At 41.4% G+C, this 10951-nt stretch overlaps 1 protein-coding gene across 2 annotated transcripts; it reads right to left on the reverse strand.

Moving 5' to 3' along the window:
- Positions 1-4567: 4567 nt before the first annotated feature.
- Positions 4568-10547, reverse strand: LOC113026453 (uncharacterized). 2 transcript variants are annotated; one of them, XM_080304590.1, is made up of 5 exons: positions 10409-10547; positions 9355-9503; positions 8489-8653; positions 8275-8409; positions 4568-5145 (listed from the first exon to the last, which is right to left on the reverse strand). In XM_080304590.1, the coding sequence occupies exons 2-5, from the start codon at positions 9409-9411 to the stop codon at positions 4756-4758; spliced, it is 747 nt and encodes a 248-aa protein (XP_080160716.1). In that variant the 5' UTR covers positions 9412-9503; positions 10409-10547; the 3' UTR covers positions 4568-4755. The 2 variants fall into 2 exon arrangements, with proteins under 2 accessions (XP_080160716.1, XP_080160717.1); XM_080304591.1 differs by lacking the exon at positions 10409-10547 and having other exon boundaries at positions 9355-9523.
- Between the last annotated feature and the right edge of the window lie 404 nt (positions 10548-10951).

Below are 10951 nucleotides of genomic sequence, written 5' to 3' on the forward strand. Positions count from 1 at the left end.
GTCCCGTTAACACTCGGCCGACTGCAGACAAAAGGGGAGAAATCAACAAATCAATGGGCTTTCAGTCCCACCAGGGGAGGGAAAGGAGGTGGCGGCAGAGTGGGAAAGGAGGTGGGGGCAGAGTGGGGTAGTGGTTGGGTGGGGTCAGAGTGGTGAGTGCTGGGCTGGGCCAGATTTGTGAGTGGGTATGGAAAAGATGCATAAATATTAAGTCTGGGCAGAGGGGGAAGGTGGCTGTGTGCTCGGGTGGAAGGCTCCACTGAGTCCAAGGATTAAGAGGCCAATTCAAACACTTGCTATAGGGGCCAGACTCAGAGGTGTGTGTTCATGGATGGATAAATTGATGGTGGGGGTCTAATCTGCCCTGGCCTTGGCCCGGAGCCCTTGTGTGGATTAGACCAGGCCCCAGAAAGCACAGAGAGAGCAGGGCCGCTGGCTAGGATTAAGCAGATTCTAACAGGTGTGTTCTTTTGTAGGGGGAGGGAGTCGTCACTTACTGAACAAGAAAATCATGAAGTAACTGTTTATTACTCATTGACGCCAATGATGCCAAAAGATGTGGATTTGTGCCTGCTAAAAAACATGCTTGGTGATGAGTGTGTGGTGGTGCAAGGTGACATGCAGGAAACTAGTCAAATGAGGCAAAATGGAAAAAGATAAATAAAGAGGTAATAAACTCTCAGATTACTCCCACAAACACTTCGTCATCCCAGCAGATCGGTTGTTGTCATAGCTGGACTGGCCATCGGGCATACCGGGCGTTTGCCCAGTGGGCCACTGGCGATTTTTTGTTTTTATGGGCCGATGGATTTTTTTAAATTTTTTTTTTTTTTTTTTTTTTTTTTTGTTAGGAAGGGTATATATAATGAAAGGTGTTGGATTGGCCAATTGGTCATGATCGACTCTGGGCTGGACCAATTACAGCCGAGGAGGCCGAATGCACCCGCCCCCTTGTTTAGCAATCACGTGATTTTCGCGCATTGCATGCCGTGAACTCGTGGCAAAACAATCCAAGTACCGCATCAAATGCAAGCATTTGCAGCACCGCAAAACGTTCATTCTCCGGTTCCAATACCTTCTTGTTTTTTCTTTGCCGCACAAAAAAGGAATGTACAAAACAAAAGGAGAACAATGCTGGTCCGTACAAAGACAGACTTGATGAAAAGTCAAAGAAAAGATACGAGGAAAAAATCAAAGGTGTGAAAGTGTCAGACCCTTACGAGCACACAGAGGGACAAAAGACGTTAGCGTGCTGCCCAACTTTCACCACGCTCATATTTATAATTACACGGTTCTTGGAGTGAGTGCATACACTCATGAAGTTTAGTAACTTCAGGTCACTGCAACAAGCCCAGGTACAGTTTACCGACGGATGGGTGCAGGACCTTGAAATGCACCGTGTAGAACGAAAGACCATCGTACGAACAAAGGTAAGTTTACCAGTCTCACAAATCGTCTTCATAAATACACATTCGTTAACCGTTTATTAATATAACCTTTGAGCTCAGCGGTAATTAATTAGTAGTGGAAATAATTTCTGGTTCTTTACAGAAATGTAGCAGTGACAATAATATTGTATGCTGTAATCGCACTGGACAATTAGTGATACAAAACAACTGTTTTATCCTGTGAATAAAAGTACCGTAAATGTCGGGCTATAAGCCGCTACTTTTTGCACAAGCTTTGAACCCTGCGGCTTTTAGTCAGGTGCGGCTTTTCTATGGATTGTCCGTGATTTTTGTCATATCGTAAGACGATTTGTTTTGTGTGTTCCGCTGTTGTACGGCACTACGTTGCCTGGCGGAAGGATCGGGGTTCAAGAGTGGTATGTTAGTCACATGTCCGTCCGCCAGGCAACGTAGTGCCGTACGAAGTAGCGCGAAAAACAAACTTCAAAGTAGCGGTACGCGTTCAGCGGGAGTCGTGGATGATGAGCGGCGATAAACTTGCAAGTTATGCCCAAAAAGCAAGTTATGCCCAACTCCACCGGTGGATTCTGACAGCGTGGAAAAGTGTGAAAACATCCACGATCACCAACGGATTTTGAAGGGCTGGACTGCTGCATGATGGAGAGGAGGACACCGCCACGGCCCTTCTGAGGGTGTTCGACTCTGACACTGACAATGAGGATTTCTTTGGTTTTGAAAGTGACAACGAAGGAGAGAAGCGGAGAGTGGATGACGAAGCCATCCTGAGCCTGTTTGTATCCGACACTGGAGAAGAGGACTTTGGTGGTTTTAGTGTGTAGGAAGAAGAGAAAGATGGTGGTGAATGACTGACTTTTCTTCTTGTTAAAGCTGTGTCACTGCACCTGAGCCTAAAAGGTAGTCCGAATCTATTTTTCTGGTGTGCTGTAGGCTACTGTTATGTACTACATGTGCAAATATGTACCCATAACTTGTTTTTCAAAATATTAATAAAAGTGATGTCTCCAAACAGCCATCTCTTTCCTGACAATTCCCTTTGTGCATATTCTCTTACATATGATAAGTCAACATTGAAACACCTGCGGCTTTTGGTCAGGTGCGGCTAATGTATGTACAAAACAGGATTTTCCCCTGATTTTAGCTTGTGCGGCTAATATTTAGGTGCGCTTTGTAGTCCGGGAAATACGGTATATGTTTTTGTCAATGTACCATAATAACAGAAGCGAAACGCAATATTGTGTCAGGACAATTTACTATTTATGCACAATAAATAAAGGAGCATAGCGCGACAATTTCTGTTCAGCGCCAGACTTGCTTGTAACCTATATCACCAATTATGTTAAGAAAAATGACGTATTAATGACTAAAAAACTCTGACCTTTGTGGGAATGCTTGGAGCAGACTAACATGTGAGCTGGAGTGTTCTGAGACGTTATATTTGGTAGGGGAGACCGGGGATAGTTGTAACGTGGGTCAGTTGTAACACTTCCAATTTCTCCAATCAGGGCTAAGTTTCAAATGATGTGACTCATCCTGTGCATGCCCAATTCAGTTCTGCTATCACATGTGAAAAATCAGCACATTTTGTCAAAAACAGACAATTTAACACCAAAAAAAGTAATTTGTATGCCAAAAAGTAAGTTTTTCTACTTTATTTCAATTTATAATAGCATTATCTGCTTTGCAGTTAAAGTCATCAAACTTAAATTATGTTATTTGTATGTCTATGGGGATATATTCTGTGTAGGTCTTTAGTGCTAATGTTTTAGCCGTTGGCTGTAATGTTAGCTAGTTCATGGCTATAGGAGTCTGGGTCAGTTGTAACAATAATGCAGATGTTACAACTTACCACACTATTACTTTAACTTATATTAAACAAGTTGGGGCAACGGCATCAGCAGAGAGAGGTTCACTGGTCACTTTTGTATATGCGGTTAATGCCATTGGCAACACAATTCCTCCACTGTTTGTGTTCCCACACATACACTATGCACACCACTGTGTCAGAGATGGACCAGTAGGAAGTACTGGTAGTGGAAATAAATCAGGATGGGTGCAAGAAACAGATTTCCTCATCTTTCTGAAGCACTTTGCAAACCACACCAAGGTAAGCCATGATAAAAAGTAATGGAATTGCGATGCTGGTGAACAACTACCTTTTTTCAGCTTCATTGTTATGTTCAAAATTGGTGCAAGAGTTGTAGGTTATAATGCCCACTGAACCAATGAGGCCAAACTCAAGGAAGACCAACCAAAATTAATGAAATATTCAGTTGCAGAAAATTCCATAATTTGTCTTTTTGGGGGGGGTTGGAATATGTTCAAAAGCTAGATTTCTGCATTCTGTCACACACACACACACAGAGCTACATAAATGGCTCTAAGTGCATTCATGTGTTGAATAAACAAAGATTACATGTTAATGTTTTGTTAGTACCCTTATTGAAATAAGGGTACTATGTTACAACTAACCCACACTATGGGGTCAATTGTAACATTTCACTATTTGTGTTTGAGGCCATACCATGCAATGGGTAATTGTGCTGCAGAGAAAATAGCTGCACTATTTAATAGCCGAGACATGTAAATACTTTGCATTACATTTTGAATCCACTACCTTAAAAGAGCTCCAATTTACAGACAGAAATGTCAAAAATGTTACAACTATCCCCGGTCTCCCCTATATCCAGACCATCCGTCGGCTCTTACTTCGGAAACATGGCTTAAAACATTTCTCTTCAACGACGTAATCCGATTAAAAAAAAACCGATCGGCTTCCCATGGCTGTCATGCGACCGGCTGTTGCAGTTAATATTACAACAGCTTCTTGCCATTTTTTGTGTTTCTTTTTATCCTGTGTAACTGAGTTCAATTGAAAGCCTGCGTGCACTAGTACCTCTTGCCACAAGTTCCCAGAATCCTTTGCGGTTTTACCCCTGAATGACGTCACATTTTCAATCTTTATCCTGGTGGGCCGGTCTCTAGTCAAAATGCCCGGGCCGATTTTTTGTCCCAGTCCAGCCTTGGTTGTTGTACCTGTGAAACAGCAGCTCCGCTATGGAGGAGAGGGAGAGAGCACTTTCACACTTGTAAGAGGATCAGCTGTGAGGAGCTTAGAAGCTCAATGACCACGTTAGAAATAGAAACAGACTTGGGGGATAGTTTATTGCACTGATGGGAAAGGTTTAGGAATAGGTGCCATGTTTAATTGGACTTATAACCATCAGTGGTGGGGAAAGGCATATGCACAAGTGTGTATTGGCCAGTAGGCGGGAGGAGGAGTAGAGTGATCATGAGAACGGGGTGAGCTAGGAAAGCTCTGCTGCTCTCATGCTGAGTCTTTAATGAAGTGAAACGACTTCCTGGTCTGTTCCTCCCAGCTGTTGTCCCTGCAGAGCCAAGATATTTGGCCTTGGCTCTTTGTCCTTCTCTGCCTACCATACCTCCAAATGTCCGAGCGAACACAGGAAAAAATAAAAGCAAAGCATCTGTTGTGTTGTTCACTCCAACTGCTCGGGAATGCAAATACGTCTCCATCTGTTGTCTCTCTTATTCGGATTTGAGCTCGGTGTTGATTGGTGCCACGGACTTTCTTAAGTGCCAAGAAGATGCTGGATACTGAACTCGAGGCTGGAATATTGGAATGATTTGCATAAAACATCATCCAGCACCTTCCCTCCCTCTGCTGGGACGATCTTCTTAATACTAAACACACCATCTAGAACAGTAGTGTCAAACACAAAGCAAATACTTCAATCTGGCCCATCCGACGGGTTTGGAAAATATAAACAGCAGCATAGATTTTAAGCTAGATTAGATAGATTGTTAACCCCCCCCCCCCCCCCATCTCCAACTGCCATTCAATGGATAAACAATGAAATCACAGAAAAGTTCCTGTTTTTTCACTGTCTGCTGTAGAAAGGACTGTTTTCTTTACAGCCAGTCCAAAATGTGTTTGTTATAATTTACAATTTCATAACTACAAAACAGTCTGGAAGATGAACTACCAGAACGTTTTCTGTAATTTCACAAAATGATCATGTAGTTTCTCTGGGCTATATGTGGCCCATGATGTCAAATGAGTTTGACGCCCCTGATCTAGAGCATTTTGACATTAATAAATATGTCTTAATATATTTTTTAATGCTTTATTTCTTGAGTTGAAGTCATGTCACATATAAAAACAGATACCAAAAACACAAAAAGCAAGCCCCAGCATTCTCACTTCAACAATGAAACTATGCACGCACACACACACACACACACACACACACACACTAAGTGAGATTAGATAATGTTCATGAGAAACTACAGAGTTTGAAGTAAATCTAAATAAAAGTCAACATTTCCTTCCCCAAAAAACTCTTATTGCACTGGTAACTGAATAGTGCAACAAGAGTTTGCTGGTATCTCAGACATGTGAGTATGAGAAAGTTGCCACTCTGTGTAAAAGGTGTACAAGATTTCTACATTTTACCACCAAGCAAAACCAATCACAGGATGCCCTGAGGTCTGCTCCACTGATAAATTTGTTGACGGTCGCTTTAAGCTCAATTTATTCCAGTTTTAGAATCTTAATGATTTTAGCACACTCATCTTCACTCATATATTTACATTATCTCCAACATCAATATGAGTCACTGCAATATAATAACTGACTAATGATTTACCAGAGTTTCACATGTTTGAACACTCACACAGGTTACTTTTACCTAAATAGTGATTTCTACAACAAATATTTCACAAAATGCTGACAGCTGCTTTACAGACCACAAAGTCACAACATGAGAAAGATGCATACATTTTGTTCTGAGCTGATAATAAAGCCACAGTGTCTACTGATGGCAGACTGATTGTAAAAGCTTCTTCAGTGTTTGTAAAGACATTCATTTTAACAAGTTAGTATGCTCTGATATGAGATTTGCCAGTCACTAAATGAATAAGGAGTTTAAATGGAGCACCACAAACCTGCTTTCACAGTCTTTCTGAAACACACCCTTGGCGTGGTGCAAATAAAGTGTAAATAAACTGCTGGCAGATGTTCTTGTTTAGCATGAGAAAGTTGCACAAACCACAGGAAATTCATATAAAATAACAAAACAACCAGCCTCGTGCCTGTTCAACCTTAGCCACATCACCAAAATGCAGAACACCAACGACAAACGCAAAGTACATAAATAAGCATAAATAGCTGTAGTTACCCTTGTTTTTTTCTATAGTACACATACTACATACCGTACATTGTGAAAACACATACAGGGAGTGCAGAATTATTAGGCAAATGAGTATTTTGTCCACATCATCCTCTTCATGCATGTTGTCTTACTCCAAGCTGTATAGGCTCGAAAGCCTACTACCAATTAAGCATATTAGGTGATGTGCATCTCTGTAATGAGAAGGGGTGTGGTCTAATGACATCAACACCCTATATCAGGTGTGCATAATTATTAGGCAACTTCTTTTCCTTTGGCAAAATGGGTCAAAATAAGGACTTGACAGGCTCAGAAAAGTCAAAAATAGTGAGATATCTTGCAGAGGGATGCAGCAGTCTCAAAATTGCAAAGTTTCTGAAGCGTGATCATCGAACAATCAAGCGTTTCATTCAAAATAGTCAACAGGGTCGCAAGAAGCGTGTGGAAAAACCAAGGAGCAAAAGAACTGCCCATGAACTGAGAAAAGTCAAGCGTGCAGCTGCCAAGATGCCACTTGCCACCAGTTTGGCCATATTTCAGAGCTGCAACATCACTTGAGTGCCCAAAAGCACAAGGTGTGCAATACTCAGAGACATGGCCAAGGTAAGAAAGGCTGAAAGACGACCACCACTGAACAAGACACACAAGCTGAAACGTCAAGACTGGGCCAAGAAATATCTCAAGACTGATTTTTCTAAGGTTTTATGGACTGATGAAATGAGAGTGAGTCTTGATGGGCCAGATGGATGGGCCCGTGGCTGGATTGGTAAAGGGCAGAGAGCTCCAGTCCGACTCAGACGCCAGCAAGGTGGAGGTGGAGTACAGGTTTGGGCTGGTATCATCAAAGATGAGCTTGTGGGGCCTTTTCGGGTTGAGGATGGAGTCAAGCTCAACCCTCAGTCCTACTGCCAGTTTCTGGAAGACACCTTCTTCAAGCAGTGGTACAGGAAGAAGTCTGCATCCTTCAAGAAAAACATGATTTTCATGCAGGACAATGCTCCATCACACGCGTCCAAGTACTCCACAGCATTGCTGGCAAGAAAGGGTATAAAAGAAGAAAAACTAATGACATGGCCTCCTTGTTCACCTGATCTGAACCCCATTGAGAACCTGTGGTCCATCATCAAATGTGAGATTTATAAGGAGGGAAAACAGTACACCTCTCTGAACAGTGTCTGGGAGGCTGTGGTTGCTGCTGCACGCAATGTTGATGGTGAACAGATCAAAACACTGACAGAATCCATGGATGGCAGGCTTTTGAGTGTCCTTGCAAAGAAAGGTGGCTATATTGGTCGCTGATTTGTTTTTGTTTTGTTTTTGAATGTCAGAAATGTATATTTGTGAATGTGGAGATGTTATATTGGTTTCACTGGTAAAAATAAATAATTGAAATGGGTATATATTTGTTTTTTGTTAAGTTGCCTAATAATTATGCACAGTAATAGTCACCTGCACACACAGATATCCCCCTAAAATAGCTAAAACTAAAAACAAACTACAAACTACTTCCAAAAACATTCAGCTTTGATATTAATGAGTTTTTTGGGTTCATTGAGAACATGGTTGTTGTTCAATAATAAAATTATTCCTAAAAAATACAACTTGCCTAATAATTCTGCACTCCCTGTATATGTCATATCAAAACAAGCCCACACCTGCAGTTGTTTCAGTTTTTCAGTGGTGTTTCCTGTCAGCTGGTCAACCTCACTCAGGCGGACATCCATATCAGCCAACCAAACGACAAGTTCCTCCCTTTGTGCTTCAAATCCCTCCCACTCTGAGACAAGGAGCTGAAAGAGATAGAGAAAAGAGTCATTTATAAAGAAGAGAGAAAAGTGAAACCCTCCTCAGAAGGTCTGACTCGCATACGTGCAGTTGTGCAGTGATGGACTCCAGTTTGGCGTTCACGTCATCCCTCGTCGATGCCAACAGCCGAGTCTGCAGGGTGCCCTGGAAGAGCTGAGTTAATGTTAGACTCCTCCTGGTCAGGCTCTCCAGCTGGATGAGCCGAGGTCTCCCCTCTCGCCGCTGCCTCTGAACACAGAAACACAAATTGCATCTGAAGCAGGAGGTGCAGATTTTTTTTGCTATTCTTTTCTAAATGCAGGCTAGATCAAGTGGAGGTATTTGGAAAACTTTTTTGGCCAGCGGACGACTGTTGTCTTGCAGAAAGTCAAATCAAACATATGCGATACACAATCAATTCACAAGAACACATTATAAAAAATAAGTCCAGTTCTTGCCTGATTTCAAGTGAAATCTGCATCAAAACAGGGTGACAGAAGTAAAACGAGTGCACAAAGCCTCACTTTGTACAAGCCTGCTATTACAGTTCTCCTCTATGCAGACGACTTTCCGGTTTTCAAGGCACAACTTGGATCTGCTGTACGAATCTTATGGATACACACTAAATAAAACAATAGTGTGCATGACTCCAGATTCTGATCCCTCATCCTAATATGGTCCCAACATAGCAACAGCAATAAAGCAAATGTTGAGGCTTCAAAATACAAAGTCCATAAACCAATGGCTGACATGGGTTTTATCATAAGGGTGACAAATATACAGATTTCAGTCTGTCTTAGAGATTTGATGTTCATTTACCTGCAGATGCACTATACGTACCTGCTCCATGGTTTTTCACAACATTTTGCACATCACTATTTAATACAGGAAGTACGTGAACTAAAACAAGTCATCGTTCTTTGTGAGAGGACCATATTAATGAAACAAACCTCAATGACATCATAGGGATCCCTAAAGATGCTCCTGCTGCTTCTCTTCCTCCTCATCCTAAGCTTCCTTCTCCTTGTCCTCACCTTCCATCCAATTGTAATTCAACCTAATTGTGTTTCTCCCCCTCCTCTTCCTCATTTTGTTGGAGCTGTGAACACAATTAATGTGAATCTGGATTAATTTGTGCAAACAAGAAAAATCTACAGCTTTTTGGTCAGAGGTGCTCTTGTGATTTAAGCCGGGTAGAGTAGATTTATGTGTTGATGCTACCTGCTTCAGCTCTGGCTGCTGAGTGATATTTACACCCTGGCTGGATTACAAACTTTAACCATGTGCTGAACTTTGGCCCGGCGTTGATACCTCTTGTTAGTATAACGACCTCTTCTTAGCTTGTATGTATGATGTATGATGGTGGATAAATGAAATATACAAAAAAATTAACTATATTACAAAAGAACATCTATCTTGGAAACATCAAATGACCGGAGCATAACTTGTCAACTAGTCCGAAACTAAGTTATGCAGGAACAGTCAAAGACACACCTTCTCATGTCACATTTCTATTCATTTATATATTATTTGATTAGACAATAAAGAGTTATTCATTCAAAACACTTATGCATAGCTGTATTTTATACAGCTCATACAGAATTCAAAGTAGAGGTTCATGTGAGTATTTAATGTACGGCTCAGATCTACAGAATTTCAGAGTTTCTAGAGCAGACACAGAGCTCACGCCACAACAGGCTTCAGGCGCCATTTTAGTGACTTTAACAATATATTAAATTTTAATTTCGGTCTAGCTGACACTAGGTTATGTACGCAGCACGCAATTGAACCACATATTTTAGAAGCCAAAGGTTCAAATTAGCTGGGAGCAGCTTCACTTAATTATAACAGTGGTTTTGTTAGGAAAACAATTGGATACTAAATTGCGCTGACCTCAACGGCTAACGTATCTAGCTAATCGCTACTGTTAGCACAACATTAACAGCAAGCTACGACGAGTAACAAAAACAAAACAGTAATAAGGTTTCAATGAAAATGTTTTACCTTTTCCAACAGTCCCAGAATCCACAGCTTCACAGTTCAGCAGGTACTGAAGACTGTTATCCGTTTCGCTGTCACCGTCCGTGAGTTTTTTCCCCCGAAAGGTCACGGCCCGCCGCTCGCACACTCTGTCTGCGCATGCGCATCCCAACGACTGACCCCCGTCCGCTCCCGGGAGGTTACAGTATGACGTGTTCTGACGTCACTCTCTCGCTCCCTGTCATTTATTTGGCTCGAAACACATATTAACAAATTGCTCAGTGATGAACAACTACTCAGATCATTTACCTAAGCAGTGCGCTTTGTCAAAACGAAGTGTGTGTTCATTACACTGACATTCTGTTCTGCAATTGTTATTTACTTGTATTTTATAATTTGACTTACATACTACTGGGTGGTTTGTAAAGTTTACAATAACTAGTATTATCATTATGCTATATTTTCAAAAATATATAATAATCTCAAAAGTAATGCATTGGAGTAGAAAATAGTAATGCTTTATTAAAATTTAAAACTAAAGTACAGTATTTGAATGTGTGTATTGTG

The sequence above is a fragment of the Astatotilapia calliptera genome, chromosome 7 (genome assembly GCF_964374335.1).
Source record: "Astatotilapia calliptera chromosome 7, fAstCal68.1, whole genome shotgun sequence".
Lineage (NCBI taxonomy): Eukaryota > Metazoa > Chordata > Actinopteri > Cichliformes > Cichlidae > Astatotilapia > Astatotilapia calliptera.